Raw genomic sequence first — 24,999 nt, 5'->3', positions numbered from 1 at the left:
AAGACATCCGATCATGCATATGAAACTGTTTATGGTTACTACTCAAGCACAACCAAAGACAAACTGAAAACATATGAGAAATCATCAGGAGGATATGAATACTAGTTTTATATGATTACCAATCTAATTTTTAGTTTTAATTAGCTGAAAAGAGGTGGTTTTTATCATGATAAACAATCACAAAATTTATTATACTTTTCTATAAAATCTATAAATTATTGAATGTCAATATCATTTTTTTTTTAATTCGTAACAATTCAGTCATATACTTAATTTACATTTACTAATATACTTTATGACGTGCATATGATTTTATCTCACCTTGCGTTTCTAATAAAAACCATTAATATATAAACTTCACTTTTTTTTTTGAAAGAAAATAACTTTCACTTATAAATAACATAAAAAATATGGGAGAATCATAAAGAGTTTCGAACATATCGTTGTCATATGTCCTCTTCTTAAGGGTTGGTAATCTTTCCCATAAAGAGTTCATAATCATTTTCCCATCATACTAATCGTATTCATACGTATTCCCATTCTCTCAAATGTCCTAGTACGGTCACTTAAGTTTAATTTATATACACTGATAATATAACAAAGTTTTATACATACATTCAATGGTGTATTAACACTTCATTAAATAAATTAAGAACATGACTCGGCATGCTTTATTAATTGATGTGAAATCATATCATTTGATACATATGTAAAACTTTGTTGTATCATCGATGTTTATAAATTAAACTCATGATTTAATTGAATTTATGTGTAACAAAGCTTTACACTGCGTAAGTGTATACAAATTAACTCTTATATCATTGTAAAAATGAGCACGGAATTGATTTATTGGCCTAGCTCTTTAGCTTCCTCTTCATAATATTAATACTATGTATTAGATGCTGCACATGTGTATTTGATTTGCTAAAAATAGATTTTTTTTTAGGGAAATTTGCTAAAAATAGATGATTGGACTGAATTATTTTTTGTATCTTGTGTGATTTAGAAATTGTTAAAGACAAAACATGCAGCAAGAGACCGAGAAAAACTGAAATTCTTGTACCTCTCTAAATCATGAGACAATTTTTTATCTAGAGTACAACCTGTAAAAAAATACCAAAATACTCTTTTTATATTTCAACATCATCTATATATCTTTATCCAGTAGAATTCTATCATGTCATATATTGTTTTCTCATGTCATGCAATATTTTGTTCAATACTTACTATCATTGTCTGTAATAATATCATTGTGATCAAAGAGGATACTCAAAAAATGAAAAGAAACAAAGGTACTTTAAATGTACATACAGAAAGTAACTAACTGAAAAGCTAACAAATACTACATCAAGGCAAAGAAAAACAACTCAATGAGTAAAAATATTCAACACAAAGTGTACCACAAACATGGCTAAAAAAAAAAAAATCAGTGTACCGCAAACAAAAATGGTATAGAATAAACCACTTAGATTGATATTCTTTCAATTTCTTTGATGATAAACTCCTTTTCCTCCTTAAATTGCTCATCTTCTTTTGAATCTTTTTCCAGAGATAATTTATGAAGCAATTCTAGCAGTTTTTCCTTATTCTTGCATAGAATAATTTTCACTTCTCGAGGCTTATTAGGATTCGCAACGAAAACCTTGAAAATATCGAAAGCTGATAACTGAATTTTTTTACTTGAATCTGTCAACAATGTCATTGCAACTTTCAAATAACGAACTTGTGAGATGTAACGCTTCATTATCTGAGCATCGGAAGTTTCTTTAGAAGTTTCCAAAAGAATATCCAACAGAAGATTTATAGACCCCCTCCTTGTGGCATAATTAGGCGACTTCAAGAGATTCTCATTGTATAGATCAAAGAACTCATCACAGTGAGTTTTCAAATATTCAGAGACCACATTAACATGTCTAGTGAGAAGGTCCTTTAATGTAGAAAATGCATCATATGCTACATCAAAGTTAGGCAAATCTACATATTTAAAGAACAGCCCAAATCTTGGAGATTCCAATAAGCCTTTTGCAAGATTAGGAAATTTGATGCACTCCCGCAACATTATGCCAGAGCTCGGCGCAATTCCATTCTTATCATAGCAAACAAGAAGAAAGTCTAGTAATTCAATGTGTTGTTCAATGTATTCTACACACGAATAATCGTTGGAGTCAACAATCTTTTGTTTGAAAAATATTGACCAACAGTGGACTAAATCCTTTCTTGCTTGCCATCCAAGTATTGGCAGCTTTTGAATTACAAGAGTAAGAACATCCTCCTTGCAGATTTCTTCCACGAACTGTGAAACCCGATCTAAATTCAATGATTCTGAATATTTTCCATTTTCAGAAAGCATAGTTTTCATTGTTCCAAAATTCTTTTCAACTTCCTCTAAAGCTTTCGTAAGAACTTTATCTTCAACATGAGTTTTGGGATTCAGTGCCATGAGACTCTCTTTCAAAGACTTTACCACTTCCTGTGCCGTTATATAGAATGAGAACGACATGATACGATGATGATAGCTGTAAATGTTGGCATAAAAAGAAATCAAAATGATGTTGTTGATGCAATGGTTCATCTTTTGATTCAACCATTGAGTGAAGAAATACTTGCTTATAAAAAAAAAAAAACAAGAAAACGATTCTACTCTAGTCTAAGTAGAGAAGACATTAAAGATTAAAGAACACTTGCAACATAATTTAGATTTACCTTCTCTAAGGGTACCCGTGGACTTAAACCGGTAACCTCAATCTAAAATTTGTCTTTTTATCACTGAACCCTAAGTTTTACTCAGGTTGTCTATATCAAACCCAAACTGCTCAAGGAGAGCAAGAAAGGGAAAAACAGAAACTACAAGCATTTGCCGCCGCAGAAGGCGAAACCAAAAAAACAACAAAACACGATCAACATAAAAGAAACAATGGCTTTTCATAATAAAAAGAAACAGCACAGACGGAAAGAAAAAAAAACGAGATCAAAGCAAACCCTGATGTTAAAGCAAGTAAAGCAACACAAAGAAAGAAAATCTTCAAAAGAAAAAACACAAACCAACAAAGAATGCCAAAGCAAACCCTAAAAATAAGTTAAGTAAAGCAACACGAAATAAAATAAAAAATCGTCAAAAGAAAAGAATGCAGGTGAATCCATATACTGAGACAAAGGTCAACAGAATGAATAAAATCATGTCATTCACCTAAAAGATAAAGTTCAAAGAACAAGATTATTAGAGACAGAGTGGGAAAAAAAATAGAGATAAAAAGTACCGATTCAGATTTCAGTGCTACTATTTCTTTGTTTTTTTGGTACAAAACTGTCTCCCTGTACTCTGATGAATGATTCAGAGTTGAAACACATATATATATATATACGGTACAGAAACTAAATTACTTGTTTACATATGCTAACCGTGCTTTAAAGGAAATTTTTATTTTTGGTTACAACTTTAAAGGAAAATTTGCACGTGCATATATTCATTTTCCAAAATAAAAAAGATTTGGTATTTTTTAATTAAAAATTTCCATAATAAAAATAAGTCAGGTTCTTGTCAAAAAAAAAAAAATCAGGTTTACAAATCTTTCTCTTTCTCTGATTATGAAAAATAATACCCCCTGGTCCTTATTATAAGAAGAAAAACCAAAAAACATTAATACCAATGCTATCATTAATTGTTGTAACTTTTTAAACATTTTGACAAATATACTCTTATAGAATGTTGTGAAACATTAAATGCATCCACTAATATTAAAAAGACAATCATTAAATGAGGGATAAAAAAGTCTTTTAAATAATAACTACATCTTAAATGTTGTGACTTTTTTTTATAATTAGGACCAAAACTTTTTTTGAAAATTTTCTTATATTAAGGACCGGAGAGAGTAACCAGCAAAAATTCAATTATACCTCATTCCATATTCTTGTTTATATTTGTATCCAAACAAACTAAAAAAATTGAACTAGTTAGGTACTTTTGTAACAAAAATATTGATGTAATTTTGTAACAAAATATTGATTTTTTTTTTAGATGTAATTTTGTAACAAAATATTGATTTTTTTTTTAGATGTAATTTTGTAACAAAATATTGATTTTGTAACCTCATTCTAATTTTTTTTTTTAGATGTAATTTTGTAACAAAATATTGAATTTTTTTTAGATAAGAGAGAAAATAAGTGTCAAAAGATTGATGTAATTTTGTAACAAAAATCCCCTTTTTGATGGTGTTATCCAAACAAACAAAATTATTTAAAAAATTTGATTTTAATTACTATAAACAAACAAAATAAGTCCTCGTGAGCATAGCTCAGTTGGTATTGGAAGTTGGTATTGGACAATGCATAATGTATGCAAGGTCCTGGGTTCAAACCTCGGCCACCACAAAAAAAAAATTATTTTTTTTTTTTATAAAATCTCTAAATTAATATATATCAAAATCACTTTTATTTTAATTTTTAACAAAATAGACCCTAAATTGTTTTTTTTAAGAGATGGTCTTTATCATGATAAACAATCATAAAATTTATTATACATTTTTATAAAATCTATAAATCATTGAATGTCAATATCACTTTTTTTAATTTGTAACAAATCAGTCATATATTTAATTTACATTTACTAAAAATAAACTTTATGATGTGCATGTGATTTTATCTCACCTTGTCTTTCTAATAAAAAACATTAATAAATACATTTCACCTATAAATAATATAAAAAATATGAGAGAAACATTTAAAAAAAATATAATCTACAAAAAATATCTAATAACAACTTCAAATGAAAAGTTGTTAAGAGTAGCCTTTCAACAAATAGATTTTGTAGATGAGAGAAAACTAGTGTCAAAAGAATGATGCAATTTTGTAATTTTTTTTTATAATTGTATCCAAACAAACAAAATTATTTAAAAATTGATATTTTAATTACGACAAACAAACAAAATAAATTCCGATTTTTTATAAAATCTATAAATTAATAAATATCAAGTTTTATTTTAATTTATAACAATATGGGCCATAAATTGTATTTTTAAAGAGGTGTTTTTTGTCAAGTAGCCTAGTGGCTGGAGCTCACATAATTTAATTGTGGAGAAGTGGGGTGTCCGAAGTTCGAACTCTATCCCCAACATATAATATGAAATATCCTTACCATCTGAGTTAAGCTCACGGGGATTAAAGAGGTGGTTTTTATCATGATTATACTTTTCTATAAAATCTATAAATTATTGAATGTCAATATTACTTTTTTTTTTAATTCGTAACAAATCAACCATATATATATTTAATTTACATTTACCAATATACTTTATGACGTGCATATGATTTTATCTCACCTTGTGTTTCTAATAAAAAACATTAATAAATAAATTTCACTTATAAATATAAAAAATATGGGAGAAACATAAAGAGTTTCGAACATATCATTGTCATATATCCTCTTCTTAAGGGTTGGTAATCTTTCCCATAAAGAGTTAATAATCATTTTCCCATCATACTAATCATATTCATTCGTATATCCCATTCTCTCAAGTGTCCTAGTATGGTCACTTAAATTTATTCTAAAGCCGATTGATCTGAAGCTGCCTATTACACAACAAAGCTGCCTATTACTGTTTTGTGAGTTAACAGAAATGACGATACCAACACACTAGGGAAGCTATCATACAATAATTATACCTAATTACAATTATCTCACTCAACCAAAACATAATTTAACCCAAGGGTGGGAACTAAGCTAATAGGAACTCACCATAACAATTCTGGATTCTCTCAACAGCTTATGCCCCAATTCCAAGCTCATGTCGTTGCTTTCCCTTCAGCCCTTTTCTCTTGCTCTTAAAACCTTAGTTTCAAACCTCCGCTTCAGTCATTGTCCTTTCAATCTAGCTGGCGAACCGAATATTTTAGCATGAACATTCCAACCACATTAGTGCAGATTTTTGATTAAACAATTGAAACTTGTAACTTAGTTTTCTCCATCATAACATAATCGATTTAAGCCAGTCTAAAGCCTATTTCAAGTTAATTTTTTGTCTTCTTTCTAATGGTACAAGTCTCATTCCAAAGTGAAGTATGAACAATGAGACATGACAGAAACATTCCAACAGCAATGATGCAGATTTTAATTCAGTAAGTCAAACTTCTAACTCAGTTTTATCAAACATAGAATAACGAAATTAAGTTCTTCCAGAGCCTATTTCGTGTTAAATTTTGTCTATTTTCAAATGGTTCTATTCCCACTCAAAAAACGATGTAAGCACAAGTATTTACTACTGCTTTTCTGACAGTATAGGTCTATACGAATTTTAACCAACAATTCTTAAAATTCCACCATAACCAAACTAACAAATACATCCCTATCTAATCAAATTCAAGATTACTAGAGAACTCACATATTCAAACGAGGGACAAGAGCTGCCATCCTGAAATTATTCTTGTTTCTTGTTCCCATAGCAATTCAGCCAAATAGTTAAGAAATTGTTGAGTTTGATGCCATTTCATATAACATTGAAAATCTTAAGTAGTTTTATTCCATCATTAATTAAAGTTGGAATGTTACAACACATTTTCTACTTCTTTAATACATATTTATTATTTATAAATTTATATAAAATTAAAAGAATTGATAAAAAAATTACAAATATTTTTCAATGATATATAAAAATCACATGACTCATTAATGTCGTCTTTATCATTAATGTGATTTTATTATTTATAGTATTTTCACATATTTTTAGTCTATTACTTTATAATATTTGATAACAACTATTTCATTGTTTTTATTATTATCTTCATCTTTATTATTAATTTTTTCTTATTTTTCAATGTAAATATTATTGTATAAAGTTGTCCCGAACTATTGTTGAACCACTCACAATTCATGCTTGCCGGCAAAAACGGGGTAGTGGAATTTGAATTGTATAACGCTGCAAAGCCTAGCCTTCGTGAAATTGTCACTACGTCATTTCTCGCTATCTCAAGCATTTCCCTTATTTTATATCTTTGCAGCATTGGTCATCATCATTTGACGATTGACTGATACTTCTCATAACAAATATTTGATGATTGACTGATATTTCTCATAGCAAATACTTAATTTATTTAGAGATATAATCCATTCCAGGTACAACACTCATAAAAAATGAACAAGCAACATAACACAACACGTTTATTGAATCGCTTTCAAAACGAAAGTTTAAATTTATTCAGGTAACAACCCTGATAACAGTAAACATAAACAAGAACACAGCATAAAGAAAAAAGTACTATTATATCTCCTTAACTTCCTCCTCGTTCTCATCCTCACTCCAGCAACATTTCAGAGTAGACCTTGGAGATGTGCAGCCATCATTTCGAACAAAGGTACGGTACACAACAGCGCCATCTTCTCCAAGCACTTCATTGATCCTCTCTCCACAGTTGTATCCTTTAACCTCCAAAGGAAATTTGTCAAGTTTTTCACCATTTGTATCAATGTGCAATGCAACAGAAAACTCAGCTGGATAGAAACATGCTAAAACCCTTCCAACAAGTTCATTCAGAGATTTCTCTTCATAGTCATAACCTACTGCTTCAAAGCTTGCATAGCTGAACCCATCTTCTGGGGTGACATGGATAGTTGATATTGCACTTCCCTCAATTCCGTTCATTGAGTACCCGCAAGGTTCAAATTCAAAGTCACAAATGTCGGATTTTGGAAGGATCTTCCTGATTCCAGAATTCTTAGTCATCAAACCTGCTGAAGATGCATCGGACTTGAAAAATGCTGATGCTTTTTCTTTATCTAAACCAGTCATGCACATTTCAAGGCCATAGACAGCATCCGGTGAAGCTTCTAGCTTTGCACTAGCAGAGTAAATGTGCCAAATTTGTGACTTATCAGCATCACCCATCATATAAGCTTGGCTACCAGAACCTAGTTTGCCAAAATATCTGTCAAGAACAGCAACTTCCTCATAAAAGCTACAGTGAGGGAACGATTGAGCTCCAGGAAAAATGAAGCTTCCGCGAGTGTATCTCGCCGATTTCACAGCAATGTTAAGACCATCAGCCAGCTTAAGAATGACAGGTATCGACAGAAGCAACTTGGTAGTCCCGCAGGTTTTGATGATAAGTTTGTACGCATAGATGAATAAGCTTGACTCGGAAAGAACATATGAATCAACATAATCATTAGATAGTGAGTCAACAATGATGCATTCTGCTGGTTTCAGAATCTCGTCAATTTGGTCTTTGGACAATGCCCTGAGGCCTAATCCAGCAGGGTCAGAGAAAACACCGTTTTCGAAAAAAGTTATCTCAAGCCTCTTTTCATAGCCTTCAAAACCGATAGCTGAGTTTGTCATTGTCATCTTGACTCGAAGGGGAAAATAATTTTTGTAGTTTGTAGAATATGGAGGGAGGACAAGAAAAAGGAGAGGAGTAAACTGAATAATTTTGCAGAATGAAAAACCTAAGAACTATATCAGAACCCAGAAAATCTCAGGATGGTTTGCGGGTGCACTGCATAATAAAGAAAAAAGGGTGTTAAAAAACAAAGTCAAATCAACCAATCTTACAATGTAGACATTAATCAAAGGAATTGAAATGGGAAATTATTACGTTTGAGTAATCAGGGGATTTGAATTTTTCTACTCCACCATTAGGTCGAACGTCTTCAATGATGTAACCGAGAGGAGCTTCGTACAAACAGGAGGAATTACTACTGCTAGACTTCTTCTTACCACCTTTAGACTCCATTACTTCATTCACACTTTCCTGGAAAAAGAATAAATCAAAATGTAAAACACAAAAATAAGCCGGTAATTGCAAAATGTCTATAATATGTGAAATCATAGAAATTCAAAATGTAACATGAAATAATAATATAGCATAGCATGAACAACACATACATCAAAATTGGATAGTGACCATATCAATTTCTTAACAAGTTGTTACAAATGCAATTGAAAGTTAACACAGCTATGCAACCAAATCTAGATGGTATTTTTATTCCAAAAAATAAAAAACAACACAAGATGTCATGATTTATGGGCTATTTTTTTAATATAGTGACTAAATAATGTGAAATCAAAACAAATTCAATATGCAGCGTGAAACAATGCATCTTTAACAATCTATGAAATACAGACACTCCTCGGATTAGGCGTGTCCCGACACGACACCAACACTTGTAATTACATTGAATTATGCGATTTTTAGAAATTATTAGCTGTGTGGTCGTGTCAGAGTCAGTGTCTGTGTCGTGTCCGTGTCGTGTCCGGTGTCCGTGTTTGTATCCGTGTTAACAAAAAAAATTCAGAAATTATAATAAACAGACTTTTTTAAGAAACATATATATGATTGAAGTTTATAATCAATTTTAGGATTTAACCATTAAATGCTATGCTATCATTCAACTTTTTTATATTCAATCTCTAATTCATTCAGAAATTGAAGCATGTTTCTTCGTCCTAAAACCATAAACAATAATCTAAAAATTACGAAAAATTGAAAATAAAATTCATTCATAAATTGAATCATACTTACAATTGTAAATAAGTGAAGACCAATTAAATGAATCAGAATTCTGAATTATTATGACCTAAATCAAACAATATAAAAAACAGAAAAAATAATCAAAACATTGAAATCATCACAAAAAACAAAACAATTGAAAAGATAAAAAAACAAAAGGAAAATCGTAATATTGCACTTACAGAGAATGAAGAAAAATGAGGAACGAAAGAAAAACAGCTGAAAGAAAGAGCGAAGGTGAAGGTTCAACGACAATAATACCCTCATGATTTTGATCATATCGCTGCCTTTAACCCCACATAGGTTTTTTTAGATGTGTGACATGTGGCAAATATTATTAAATGAAGGGTTGAGATTGAAACTTTAGCATATGCTGCACTTGCTAACAAAACAAACAAGACAAACAAAGGTAAGCCAATTCATTCTCTAATTTATCCAATTGCTTAATTGTTTAGATAATTGCTTAATTGTTTAGAAAATTGCTTAGGGTTAGAGTTTAGAAAATTGGGCAATAATCTGTTTAGAAAATTGCTTATGCTTATTGGCTAATCAGAATTGGGAAAATTGCTTATGGCATTCATCAATTTATTGCTTCTCAATGTAGTTTATATATGCACATTTTAAGTGAATGGGTATGCAATGAGAATCTATATCAGTGTCGGAGCCAGACAAAAAAAGTATGAGGTGACCGCAATTAAAATAAATTAAATGTATAAATCATATAATGTCCAATATGACCCATTTCGGTTTCGTTCATAAAAAATTTAAATTAAATAATACTTAAAACCGATCATCAAAAAACAAACTACATGACAAATACTCTAAGGGATGTTTTACACATCTAGAGTGACTTGAAATCATCAATAATTGACTCGGAACTTATAAAATGAATCGATTTTTTGACTTTTCATCTGAACTTTTCCTGTTGAAACAGTTTCAAAATAAACATAATATCAAAATCTCAAATAAATGGAAAGGTAAAAATCTAATAACATTACATGAGCAGTATACTCTTAAGCGTAGCGTTCTTTTCATCTTCTCTCCGGTGACAGAACAGAAGAACGCGTCTCACTCTTCCTCAGGCTCCATGGACCTTCATTCACCACCTAGAAACTTCCACTCTTCCTTTTTCTGATCCTTCCGTCGCACGCAGTTCACTCATATTCATATCTCAGTGTCAATTTCGTCCTTCTCCGACTCCATCTCTCCACAAAGGCACAAACCCTAATCTGTTTAGAAAATTGCTTATGCTTATTGGCTAATCAGAATTGGGAAAATTGCTTATGGCATTCATCAATTTATTGCTTCTCAGTGTAGTTTATATATGCACATTTTAAGTGAATGGGTATGCAATGAGAATCTATATCAGTGCCGGAGCCAGACAAAAAAAGTATGAGGTGACCGCAATTAAAATAAATTAAATGTATAACAATTTTAGTTTATATAAACAGACTTTTTTAAGAAACATATATATGATTGAAGTTTATAATCAATTTTAGGATTTAACCATTAAATGCTATGCTATCATTCAACTTTTTTATATTCAATCTCTAATTCATTCAGAAATTGAAGCATGTTTCTTCGTCCTAAAACCATAAACAATAATCTAAAAATTACGAAAAATTGAAAATAAAATTCATTCATAAATTGAATCATACTTACAATTGTAAATAAGTGAAGACCAATTAAATGAATCAGAATTCTAAATTATTATGACCTAAATCAAACAATATAAAAAACAGAAAAAATAATCAAAACATTGAAATCATCACAAAAAACAAAACAATTGAAAAGATAAAAAAACAAAAGGAAAATCGTAATATTGCACTTACAGAGAATGAAGAAAAATGAGGAACGAAAGAAAAACAGCTGAAAGAAAGAGCGAAGGTGAAGGTTCAACGACAATAATACCCTCATGATTTTGATCATATCGCTGCCTTTAACCCCACATAGGTTTTTTTAGATGTGTGACATGTGGCAAATATTATTAAATGAAGGGTTGAGATTGAAACTTTAGCATATGCTGCACTTGCTAACAAAACAAACAAGACAAACAAAGGTAAGCCAATTCATTCTCTAATTTATCCAATTGCTTAATTGTTTAGATAATTGCTTAATTGTTTAGAAAATTGCTTAGGGTTAGAGTTTAGAAAATTGGGCAATAATCTGTTTAGAAAATTGCTTATGCTTATTGGCTAATCAGAATTGGGAAAATTGCTTATGGCATTCATCAATTTATTGCTTCTCAATGTAGTTTATATATGCACATTTTAAGTGAATGGGTATGCAATGAGAATCTATATCAGTGTCGGAGCCAGACAAAAAAAGTATGAGGTGACCGCAATTAAAATAAATTAAATGTATAAATCATATAATGTCCAATATGACCCATTTCGGTTTCGTTCATAAAAAATTTAAATTAAATAATACTTAAAACCGATCATCAAAAAACAAACTACATGACAAATACTCTAAGGGATGTTTTACACATCTAGAGTGACTTGAAATCATCAATAATTGACTCGGAACTTATAAAATGAATCGATTTTTTGACTTTTCATCTGAACTTTTCCTGTTGAAACAGTTTCAAAATAAACATAATATCAAAATCTCAAATAAATGGAAAGGTAAAAATCTAATAACATTACATGAGCAGTATACTCTTAAGCGTAGCGTTCTTTTCATCTTCTCTCCGGTGACAGAACAGAAGAACGCGTCTCACTCTTCCTCAGGCTCCATGGACCTTCATTCACCACCTAGAAACTTCCACTCTTCCTTTTTCTGATCCTTCCGTCGCACGCAGTTCACTCATATTCATATCTCAGTGTCAATTTCGTCCTTCTCCGACTCCATCTCTCCACAAAGGCACAAACCCTAATCTGTTTAGAAAATTGCTTATGCTTATTGGCTAATCAGAATTGGGAAAATTGCTTATGGCATTCATCAATTTATTGCTTCTCAGTGTAGTTTATATATGCACATTTTAAGTGAATGGGTATGCAATGAGAATCTATATCAGTGCCGGAGCCAGACAAAAAAAGTATGAGGTGACCGCAATTAAAATAAATTAAATGTATAACAATTTTAGTTTATATAAACAGACTTTTTTAAGAAACATATATATGATTGAAGTTTATAATCAATTTTAGGATTTAACCATTAAATGCTATGCTATCATTCAACTTTTTTATATTCAATCTCTAATTCATTCAGAAATTGAAGCATGTTTCTTCGTCCTAAAACCATAAACAATAATCTAAAAATTACGAAAAATTGAAAATAAAATTCATTCATAAATTGAATCATACTTACAATTGTAAATAAGTGAAGACCAATTAAATGAATCAGAATTCTGAATTATTATGACCTAAATCAAACAATATAAAAAAACAGAAAAAATAATCAAAACATTGAAATCATCACAAAAAACAAAACAATTGAAAAGATAAAAAAACAAAAGGAAAATCGTAATATTGCACTTACAGAGAATGAAGAAAAATGAGGAACGAAAGAAAAACAGCTGAAAGAAAGAGCGAAGGTGAAGGTTCAACGACAATAATACCCTCATGATTTTGATCATATCGCTGCCTTTAACCCCACATAGGTTTTTTTAGATGTGTGACATGTGGCAAATATTATTAAATGAAGGGTTGAGATTGAAACTTTAGCATATGCTGCACTTGCTAACAAAACAAACAAGACAAACAAAGGTAAGCCAATTCATTCTCTAATTTATCCAATTGCTTAATTGTTTAGATAATTGCTTAATTGTTTAGAAAATTGCTTAGGGTTAGAGTTTAGAAAATTGGGCAATAATCTGTTTAGAAAATTGCTTATGCTTATTGGCTAATCAGAATTGGGAAAATTGCTTATGGCATTCATCAATTTATTGCTTCTCAATGTAGTTTATATATGCACATTTTAAGTGAATGGGTATGCAATGAGAATCTATATCAGTGTCGGAGCCAGACAAAAAAAGTATGAGGTGACCGCAATTAAAATAAATTAAATGTATAAATCATATAATGTCCAATATGACCCATTTCGGTTTCGTTCATAAAAAATTTAAATTAAATAATACTTAAAACCGATCATCAAAAAACAAACTACATGACAAATACTCTAAGGGATGTTTTACACATCTAGAGTGACTTGAAATCATCAATAATTGACTCGGAACTTATAAAATGAATCGATTTTTTGACTTTTCATCTGAACTTTTCCTGTTGAAACAGTTTCAAAATAAACATAATATCAAAATCTCAAATAAATGGAAAGGTAAAAATCTAATAACATTACATGAGCAGTATACTCTTAAGCGTAGCGTTCTTTTCATCTTCTCTCCGGTGACAGAACAGAAGAACGCGTCTCACTCTTCCTCAGGCTCCATGGACCTTCATTCACCACCTAGAAACTTCCACTCTTCCTTTTTCTGATCCTTCCGTCGCACGCAGTTCACTCATATTCATATCTCAGTGTCAATTTCGTCCTTCTCCGACTCCATCTCTCCACAAAGGCACAAACCCTAATCTGTTTAGAAAATTGCTTATGCTTATTGGCTAATCAGAATTGGGAAAATTGCTTATGGCATTCATCAATTTATTGCTTCTCAGTGTAGTTTATATATGCACATTTTAAGTGAATGGGTATGCAATGAGAATCTATATCAGTGCCGGAGCCAGACAAAAAAAGTATGAGGTGACCGCAATTAAAATAAATTAAATGTATAACAATTTTAGTTTATATAAACAGACTTTTTTAAGAAACATATATATGATTGAAGTTTATAATCAATTTTAGGATTTAACCATTAAATGCTATGCTATCATTCAACTTTTTTATATTCAATCTCTAATTCATTCAGAAATTGAAGCATGTTTCTTCGTCCTAAAACCATAAACAATAATCTAAAAATTACGAAAAATTGAAAATAAAATTCATTCATAAATTGAATCATACTTACAATTGTAAATAAGTGAAGACCAATTAAATGAATCAGAATTCTGAATTATTATGACCTAAATCAAACAATATAAAAAAACAGAAAAAATAATCAAAACATTGAAATCATCACAAAAAACAAAACAATTGAAAAGATAAAAAAACAAAAGGAAAATCGTAATATTGCACTTACAGAGAATGAAGAAAAATGAGGAACGAAAGAAAAACAGCTGAAAGAAAGAGCGAAGGTGAAGGTTCAACGACAATAATACCCTCATGATTTTGATCATATCGCTGCCTTTAACCCCACATAGGTTTTTTTAGATGTGTGACATGTGGCAAATATTATTAAATGAAGGGTTGAGATTGAAACTTTAGCATATGCTGCACTTGCTAACAAAACAAACAAGACAAACAAAGGTAAGCCAATTCATTCTCTAATTTATCCAATTGCTTAATTGTTTAGATAATTGCTTAATTGTTTAGAAAATTGCTTAGGGTTAGAGTTTAGAAAATTGGGCAATAATCTGTTTAGAAAATTGCTTATGCTTATTGGCTAATCAGAATTGGGAAAATTGCTTATGGCATTCATCAATTTATTGCTTCTCAGTGTAGTTTATATATGCACATTTTAAGTGAATGGGTATGCAATGAGAATCTATATCAGTGCCGGAGCCAGACAAAAAAAGTATGAGGTGACCGCAATTAAAATAAATTAAATGTATAAATCATATAATGTCCAATATGACCCATTTCGGTTTCGTTCATAAAAAATTTAAATTAAATAATACTTAAAACCGATCATCAAAAAACAAACTACATGACAAATACTCTAAGGGATGTTTCACACATCTAGAGTGACTTGAAATCATCAATAATTGACTCGGAACTTATAAAATGAATCGATTTTTTGACTTTTCATCTGAACTTTTACTGTTGAAACAGTTTCAAAATAAACATAATATCAAAATCTCAAATAAATGGAAAGGTAAAAATCTAATAACATTACATGAGCAGTATACTCTTAAGCGTAGCGTTCTTTTCATCTTCTCTCCGGTGACAGAACAGAAGAACGCTTCTCACTCTTCCTCAGGCTCCATGGACCTTCATTCACCACCTAGAAACTTCCACTCTTCCTTTTTCTGATCCTTCCGTCGCACGCAGTTCACTCATATTCATATCTCAGTGTCAATTTCGTCCTTCTCCGACTCCATCTCTCCACAAAGGCACAAATCCTAATTGATGGAGGAAATCGAATTTGATTTTGGAAATATTACAGAGTTTAAGTAGGGAATTTGAAATTGACTTTTGGAAGGGAATCGAAACTGTGTATGTGTTGTATTGCTAGTTAGTAGTTGATGTTTTTTGATTTTGGAAATAGTTACAAATCATGTATTGTTAGATATCAAATTTGAATATTACAGTACTGTTTTTTTGAGCTAAGTACTGTTTTAAATTGTCATTCTCAATTTCTCAAAGGGAACCGGTTTTCAAACTGTTTTATGAAATGGTTTTCTGTTCTGGTTTATACTACTTCAAACAGCGTTCTATGACTTGAATTAGACTAATCAAATGCTGGACATTATATTTTAGTATCCGAAGATGATGTAAGTGAAGAAAAATTACTAATTTTCTAATTTGCTTGAAGAAGAAAAGAAACAGGAAGCCAAAATGGCAGAAGAGCAAAATTGCTTAGATGAAAATATTAAAGAGGTAGAAAGAAATCATTAACATGGGACTGATTCAGAATTTTCTATACTTTCAATAGACATACTTCTTATTCAAAATATCATAACTTCACATTCAAGATAAAGGAAGTGGAAGCTGTAAAATATTAAATATTTTTGGAACTGATCGACCCCTTTGTATATTTTATATCTTACTTCATGACAGTTACTACTCAGGCCTAACTGTGGCTTCATAGTTATATTGGGCGATTTATTTTGCTATTTCATCATAATTCATGGCTTTTGGTGTTTTATTCAAAGGTTTCTGGTCACTTTATCGCTTATAAATTTTGGATTCTGCTGCTTGTTATGTGTTTGGAGTTGTCTTAGTCAATCATAGATGTCTTAAAATAATTGATCATTTTGTCTACATAATGCATATTGACTTGTCATGGTGCCTATTTCATTTTTTCCATGTTCCAAAATTTTAGATGAGTAGGGTTTAAAGATTCTTTATTATGATTCAGGAAAGTATTATTTACTTGAAAGTGTAAACTGTAAAGTACTTTCAATTTGAATGATATAATTAACACTCTGCTTGACATTTTTCTCTTGTAAGGAATGAAACGTTTGCAAGAATCTGGTTCCTCTCAACAGAAACAACAAAAACTGTCGTCGCTGCCAAATGAAGAGCGTATACTCTATGACCTTATACTTAGGAAGGAAAACTCAGGGATCTCAAAAACAGACATGAGAAGAGAAACAAACCTTCCTATTGCTGCGCTTAATAAACACATGAAGGCACTTATGAACAAGAGTATGGTAAAGGAACTTCCTTCCATTAAAAACAAAGGTATAAAGATCTACATGGGAACAGAATTTGAGCCTTCGAAGGATATAACTGGTGGGCATTTTTACAGCGAAGGGAGTCTTGATACGGTTTTTATAGACGCTCTAAAGCAAACGTGCTTGCAATGCATTTCATTACAGAGAGTTTCCACATGTGATGGATGTTTGGAGTGGGTTAAAAGGAGTGGGGTCATCACAACTCAAGTCACGGGAGAACAAATAGAAGAGATTTTGCAAACTTTGGTTTTAGATGATGAGATCATGCAGATGACAAGTACTGGATATGGGGATTTTGCATCTATTCCTGTTGGCAAAACTTGTTACATATGCAAAAGCAAGGGTGAAAAGAAATCTGCTGACTCGACTCCCTTTCCATGTTTTTCTTGTCAACGGATGAGCTTTTGTTCAACAGATGGCGTTGTCTCTCCAACAACATGTGTCTATTATCAGAAATGGTTGGATTTTTGAATGAAATGACTCTCGGAGTTCTGACTCTCATACAACAGTTATCGTGGTTTCTTTTTCGTTTCTCTTTTAACTTTATTGCTCAATGTATCTAACATCCTTCCACATTTGCTGATTTGCTGTCCAGATACACATTCAACCTGTTGGTCAAGTTGAATGAATGAATCTCAGGTTTTTTATTGCTTTGCAAGAATCTTACAGCCGTACTGTTTGTATATTTTGGTATGCTTGGTTTTCTATGAATAAAATTACGTGGATCCATTGAATCCAATTCCTAAGTATTTTTTATTTTTTATATATATGGAATGACCAATACTTGTTTGGTTTCCAATGTATGACTAACTAGTTTCATTCAGTTTATAATTTGAGCCAAGTATATTTCATTATCAAACACCAGTCCTTTGATAACAATATGGGAATTGTGTAAGTAGTAAGAGATTTATTCATCTTTAGCAAGTGATTATTGGTTTGTAATCATGACTCTTGAGTAATGAAAAATTTCTAGTTAAGAGGAGTGAATCCACTTTGTCGTTTTTAGTTTAGATTAGTCATTGTTGCCTATAATAGTTGATAAAAAAATGGGGCTTTGGTCACATTTATTATCAGCACTGAAACTAGTTTGTAACTTTGTATTCTTGAAATCTTCACTCATTTTTGTTGAGCATTGTCTTGTGTTTCATCTACCTCTCTTCCATAAAAACATATTTACCCTAACAAGTGTAACGTTAACCAAAAGATTTTATGATGGTGCGGAAGAAAGAGAAACACTTCTTTTAAGAAGCAAATAGAAATGAGAAACATGCTCTATAGTAACATATGCAATAGTTGATGGTGTTTGGATGGAATTGAAATTTAGTTGGTGTGTGGAGTATCATTTGACAGACACGTATATGCAATAGTTTAATGCTTCCGAGTTATACTAGTCGAGATACCCGTGCTACAGCACGGGTAGCGCGGCTTCGCCGCGCTGTATGGCCGCGGCTCCACCGCGTGTCGCGTCTCGGATGCACTTGGCATAGTTATTTTTTTTGTCTATAGTGAAAAAATATAAAGCATTTAAAGCATAATAATGTATATATTGATCGTTAGTAATAAAAAATTATAAAAAAATTAAATTTTAATATGAACAATTATATATATTAGATTTTAGTATTGATGATATTAAAAAACCTAATAAATAAAAATAATCATAGTTTTTATTTACTAATATGTTTTGGTGTGAAAAATACTAATAAGCATCCCGTGAAAAATCATAATTAATTGATTATATAATATTGTTATCTTAAAATATATTTCATAAATAAACATATGCTAACATATTCCCGTAAAAAAAATACAGTGAGATATATTTTTGTTAATATATATATAGTCCATACACTCATATATATTTTATCAATATATATAGTTCTCATTAGATTTTAGAAATAAGAATATACTAATATATTCCCGTAAAACAAACATATACTCATATATATTTTTATTAATATATAGTTCATACACCCACATATACTTTATTAATATTAATAAAACTTAGGCTGTCGCTGTATTTAAATAGAGATATTAAAAAATACTAATTTTTTTGAAAGATTAAAAAATACTAATTAAAACTGATCACTCGTTATAGTTACTAAAATGGGTCCCATGTTACAATTGTACACTCCAACGGGTTTTTTATTGATACATTTTTTTAAAAAACAATGGAAAAAATTGAAGTGTGATTAATCATAGTATATTATAATTTTTTTGTTTGTTTTAGTATTGACGATATTAAAAAAAAATGAAAATACATTTCACAAATAAACATATACTAACATATTCCCGTATAAAAACATATAGTGAGATATATTTTTATTAATATATAGTCCATACACTCATATATATTTATCAATATATAGTTCCCATTAGATTTCAGAAATAAGAACATACTAATATATTTCCGAAAAACAAATATATACTCACATATATATTTTTATTAATAAATAGTTCATACACCCACGTATATTTTTTCAATATATTAATAAAACTTAGGCAGTCGCGGTGTTTAAATAGAGATATTAAAAAAAATACTAACTAAAATTGATCACTCGTTGTAGTTACTAAAATGGGTCCCGTGTTACAATTGTACACTCCAATGATTTTTTTAGTGATACATTTTCAAAAAAAAAGGGAAAAAATTGAAGTATGATTAATCATAATATATTATAATATTGTTCTTGTTTTAGTATTGACAATATTAAAAAAGCTAATAAATGAAAATACATTTCATAAATAAATATATACTAACATATTCCCGTAAAAAAATATAGTGAGATATATTTTTGTTAATATATAGTTCATATACTCATTTGTATTTTATCAATATATAGTTCCCATTAAATTTCAGAAGTAAGAATATATTTCAAAAAAACTGAAGATAAGACATCTGATGATGCTGGCTCCGTCAAAGGTGATTGTTTTCTCGTGGCAGCTTCTCCTAGATAGGATCCCGTCTCGTCGTAATCTCTCTAGGCCCGGTGTGCCGCTTCCTATTGGTGGGGTGGGGTGTGCTTTCTGCGACTGTCCGTCTGAGTCTGCGGTGCATCTGTTCCTTTCCTGTCCTTCCTTCTTTCCAGTTTGGTACCAAGTTTCTAGGTGGTTGGGTTGGGAGTTTTTGTTGCCTCTGGGGCTACCCCAGCAGTTTCAGGCATTTACTGGGTTAGGAGGGGGAGGAAAGTTAGGTTAGGTCTGCTTCTTGTTTGGCATGCTGTTATTTGGACCATTTGGGCGTCCCGGAACGACTGGATTTTTGCTGGTGGTTTACTCCGTGAGGAGCCTGTGGTGGATAGAGTTAAACTCTTAGCTTGGAAGTGGTTCCAGGCTAAGTGCCCTGCTAGTCCCTGCTCTCTCTTTGAGTGGGAGGTGCAGCCCATCCTGTGTTTGAGTCGGTAGGGTTTTGTGGTGGTTGGTTGCTTGGGGCTTCCGGTTGGGTTGGGTGGGGTTGTATCTCCCCTTCCTTTCTGGTGTGGCCTTGGGCTCTTTCTTGCTGTTCTTTGTGCTTGCAGGTGTTTGCTTGGCTTGCTGCTTTGGTGGGCGCTTGGCTTTTGGTGTTTTTGGTCCTTTTGGTGCTTTTATTATTTTTGGGGCTTTCTCTCTGTGGGTTCGGCCTGGCCCCGCCTGTGGGGTTTTGCGCTGTTGCCTTTGTGGAGGTTGGGTGTAGAGTCATTTGTTGGCTCCCCTTGTGTATATTGTTACATTCTATTGCGGTTGTTTCTATCGCTATTTATCTTTATATATATATTTGGCCATTCAAAAAAAAAAAGACATCCGATGATGCATATGAAACTGTTTATTTATGGTTACTACTCAAGCACAACCAAAGACAAACTGAAAACATATGAGAAATCATCAGGAGGATATGAATACTAGTTTTATATGATTACCAATCTAATTTTTAGTTTTAATTAGCTGAAAAGAGGTGGTTTTTATCATGATAAACCATCACAAAATTTATTATACTTTTCTATAAAATCTATAAATTATTGAATGTCAATATCACTTTTTTTTTTTAATTCGTAACAAATTAGTCATGTATTTAATTTACATTTACTAATATACTTTATGACGTGCATATGATTTTATCTCACCTTGCGTTTCTAATAAAAACCATTAATATATAAACTTCACTTTTTTTTTTTGAAAGAAAATAACTTTCACTTATAAATAATATAAAAAATATGGGAGAATCATAAAGAGTTTCGAACATATCGTTGTTATATGTCCTCTTCTTAAAGGTTGGTAATCTTTCCCATAAAGAGTTCATAATCATTTTCCCATCATACTAATCATATTCATACGTATATCCCATTCTCTCAAATGTCCTAGTACGGTCACTTAAGTTTAATTTATATACACTGATAATGTAACAAAGTTTTATACATACATTCAATTGTGTATTAACACTTCATTAAATAAATTAAGAACATGACTCGACATGCTTCATTAATTGATGTGAAAACATATCATTAGATACATATATAAAACTTTGTTGTATTGTCGATGTTTATGAATTAAACTCATGATTTAATTGAATTTATGTGTAACACAGCTTTACACTGCCTAAGTGTATACAAATTAACTCATATATCATTGTAAAAATGAGCACGGAATTGATTTATTGGCCTAGCTCTTTAGCTTCCTCTTCATAATATTAATACTATGTATTAGATGCTGCACATGTGTATTTGATTTGCTAAAAATAGATTTTTTTTAGGGAAATTTGCTAAAAATAGATGATTGGACTGAATTATTTTTTGTATCTTGTGTGATTTAGAAATTGTTAAAGACAAAACATGCAGCAAGAGACCGAGAAAAACTGAAATTCTTGTACCTCTCTAAATCATGAGACAATTTTTTATCTAGAGTACAACCTGTAAAAAAAATACCAAAATACTCTTTATATTTCAACATCATCTATATATCTCTATCCAGTAGAATTCTATCTTGTCATATATTGTTTTCTCATGTCATGCAATATTTTGTTCAATACTTACTATCATTGTCTGTAATAATATCATTGTGATCAAAGAGGATACTCAAAAAATGAAAAGAAACAAAGGTACTTTAAATGTACATACAGAAAGTAACTAACTGAAAAGCTAACAAATACTACATCAAGGCAAAGAAAAACAACTCAATGAGTAAAAATATTCAACACAAAGTGTACCACAAACATGGCTAAAAAAAAAAAAATCAGTGTACCGCAAACAAAAATGGTATAGAATAAACCACTTAGATTGATATTCTTTCAATTTCTTTGATGATAAACTCCTTTTCCTCCTTAAATTGCTCATCTTCTTTTGAATCTTTTTCCAGAGATAATTTATGAAGCAATTCTAGCAGTTTTTCCTTATTCTTGCATAGAATAATTTTCACTTCTCTAGGCTTATTAGGATTCGCAACGAAAACCTTGAAAATGTCGAAAGCTGATAACTGAATTTTTTTACTTGAATCTGTCAACAATGTCATTGTAACTTTCAAATAACGAACTTGTGAGATGTAACGCTTCATTATCTGAGCATCGGAAGTTTCTTTAGAAGTTTCCAAAAGAATATCCAAGAGAAGATTTATAGACCCCCTCCTTGTGGCATAATTAGGCGACTTCAAGAGATTCTCATTGTATAGATCAAAGAACTCATCACAGTGAGTTTTCAAATATTCAGAGACCACATTAACATGTCTAGTGAGAAGGTCCTTTAATGTAGAAAATGCATCATATGCTACATCAAAGTTAGGCAAATCTACATATTTAAAGAACAGCCCAAATCTTGGAGATTCCAATAACCCTTTTGCAAGATTAGGAAATTTGATGCACTCCCGCAACATTATGCCAGAGCTCGGCGCAATTCCATTCTTATCATAGCAAACAAGAAGAAAGTCTAGTAATTCAATGTGTTGTTCAATGTATTCTACACACGAATAATCGTTGGAGTCAACAACCTTTTGTTTAAAAAATATTGACCAACAGTGGACTAAATCCTTTCTTGCTTGCCATCCAAGTATTGGCAGCTTTTGAATTACAAGAGTAAGAACATCCTCCTTGCAGATTTCTTCCACGAACTGTGAAACCCGATCTAAATTCAATGATTCTGAATATTTTCCATTTTCAGAAAGCATAGTTCTCATTGTTCCAAAATTCTTTTCAACTTCCTCTAAAGCTTTCGTAAGGGCTTTATCTTCAACATGAGTTTTGGGATTCAGTGCCATGAGACTCTCTTTCAAAGACTTTACCACTTCCTGTGCCGTTATATAGAACGAGAACGACATGATACGATGATGATAGCTGTAAATGTTGGCATAAAAAGAAATCAAAATGATGTTGTTGATGCAATGGTTCATCTTTTGATTCAACCATTGAGTGAAGAAATACTTGCTTATAAAAAAAAAAAAACAAGAAAACGATTCTACTCTAGTCTAAGTAGAGAAGACATTAAAGATTAAAGAACACTTGCAACATAATTTAGATTTACCTTCTCTAAGGGTACCCGTGGACTTAAACCGGTAACCTCAATCTAAAATTTGTCTTTTTATCACTGAACCCTAAGTTTTACTCAGGTTGTCTATATCAAACCCAAACTGCTCAAGGAGAGCAAGAAAGGGAAAAACAGAAACTACAAGGCCTTTGCCGCCGCAGAAGGCGAAGCCAAAAAGAAAAACAACAAAACACGATCAACATAAAAGAAACAATGGCTTTTCATAATAAAAAGAAACAGCACAGACGGAAAGAAAGAAAAAAAAAAAAAAAAAGAGATCAAAGCAAACCAACAAAGAATGCCAAAGCAAACCCTAAAAATAAGGTAAGTAAAGCAACACGAAATAAAATAAAAAATCGTCAAAAGAAAAGAATGCAGGTGAATCCATATACTGAGACAAAGGTCAACAGAATGAATAAAATCATGTCATTCACCTAAAAGATAAAGTTCAAAGAACAAGATTATTAGAGACAGAGTGGGAAAAAAAATAGAGATAAAAAGTACCGATTCAGATTTCAGTGCTACTATTTCTTTGTTTTTTTGGTACAAAACTGTCTCCCTGTACTCTGATGAATGATTCAGAGTTGAAACACATATATATATATATATACGGTACAGAAACTAAATTACTTGTTTACATATGCTAACCGTGCTTTAAAGGAAATTTTTATTTTTGGTTACAACTTTAAAGGAAAATTTGCACGTGCATATATTCATTTTCCAAAATAAAAAAGATTTGGTATTTTTTAATTAAAAATTTCCATAATAAAAATAAGTCAGGTTCTTGTCAAAAAAAAAAAAATCAGGTTTACAAATCTTTCTCTTTCTCTGATTATGAAAAATAATACTCTGATTATGAAAAATAATACTCTTACTCCCTCCGGTCCTTATTATAAGAAGAAAAACCAAAAAACATTAATACCAATGCTATCATTAATTGTTGTAACTTTTTAAACATTTTGACAAATATACTCTTATAGAATGTTGTGAAACATTAAATGCATCCACTAATATTAAAAAGACAATCATTAAATGAGGGATAAAAAAAGTCTTTTAAACAATAACTACATCTTAAATCTTAAATGTTGTGACTTTTTCTTATAATTAGGACCAAAACTTTTTTTGAAAATTTTCTTATATTAAGGATCGGAGGGAGTAACCAGCAAAAATTCAATTATACCTCATTCTATATTCTTGTTTATATTTGTATCCAAACAAACTAAAAAAATTGAACTAGTTAGGTACTTTTGTGACAAAAATATTGATGTAATTTTGTAAAAAAATATTGATTTTTTTTAGATGTAATTTTGTAACAAAATATTGATTTTGTAACCTCATTCTAAATTTTTTTTAGATGTAATTTTGTAACAAAATATTGAATTTTTTTTAGATAAGAGAGAAAATAAGTGTCAAAAGATTGATGTAATTTTGTAACAAAAATCCCCTTTTTTATGGTGTTATCCAAACAAACAAAATTATTTAAAAAATTTGATTTTAATTACTATAAACAAACGAAATAAGTCCTCGTGAGCATAGCTCAGTTGGTATGGACAATGCATAATGTATGCAAG

General features: G+C 30.8%; 2 protein-coding genes and 2 pseudogenes across 2 annotated transcripts; 1 reads left to right on the top strand and 3 right to left on the bottom strand.

Moving 5' to 3' along the window:
- Nucleotides 1-1,465: 1,465 nt before the first annotated feature.
- LOC146929148 (uncharacterized) lies at nt 1,466-2,500 on the bottom strand (annotated as a pseudogene).
- A 4,624-nt stretch (nt 2,501-7,124) lies between these two features.
- LOC146929147 (S-adenosylmethionine decarboxylase proenzyme-like) lies at nt 7,125-9,758 on the bottom strand. The gene is made up of 5 exons (XM_085707228.1): nt 9,681-9,758; nt 9,511-9,565; nt 8,584-8,739; nt 8,473-8,484; nt 7,125-8,441 (listed from the first exon to the last, which is right to left on the bottom strand). The coding sequence occupies exons 3-5, from the start codon at nt 8,719-8,721 to the stop codon at nt 7,251-7,253; spliced, it is 1,341 nt and encodes a 446-aa protein (XP_085563354.1). The 5' UTR covers nt 8,722-8,739; nt 9,511-9,565; nt 9,681-9,758; the 3' UTR covers nt 7,125-7,250.
- Nucleotides 9,759-16,727: 6,969 nt separating this feature from the next.
- On the top strand, nt 16,728-17,698 carry LOC146929146 (uncharacterized). The gene has a single exon (XM_085701202.1). It carries the CDS (start codon nt 16,728-16,730, stop codon nt 17,421-17,423), a length of 696 nt encoding a protein of 231 aa, XP_085557328.1. The 3' UTR covers nt 17,424-17,698.
- A 4,489-nt stretch (nt 17,699-22,187) lies between these two features.
- Nucleotides 22,188-23,222, bottom strand: LOC146929145 (uncharacterized; annotated as a pseudogene).
- Nucleotides 23,223-24,999: the final 1,777 nt, after the last annotated feature.

The sequence above is a fragment of the Medicago sativa genome, chromosome 4 (assembly GCF_051527215.1).
Source record: "Medicago sativa cultivar Bolivia chromosome 4, Bolivia_mono, whole genome shotgun sequence".
NCBI lineage: Eukaryota > Viridiplantae > Streptophyta > Magnoliopsida > Fabales > Fabaceae > Medicago > Medicago sativa.
Note: the sequence above shows the minus strand (reverse complement) of the source record. Positions and strands in the feature narration are given on the sequence as shown.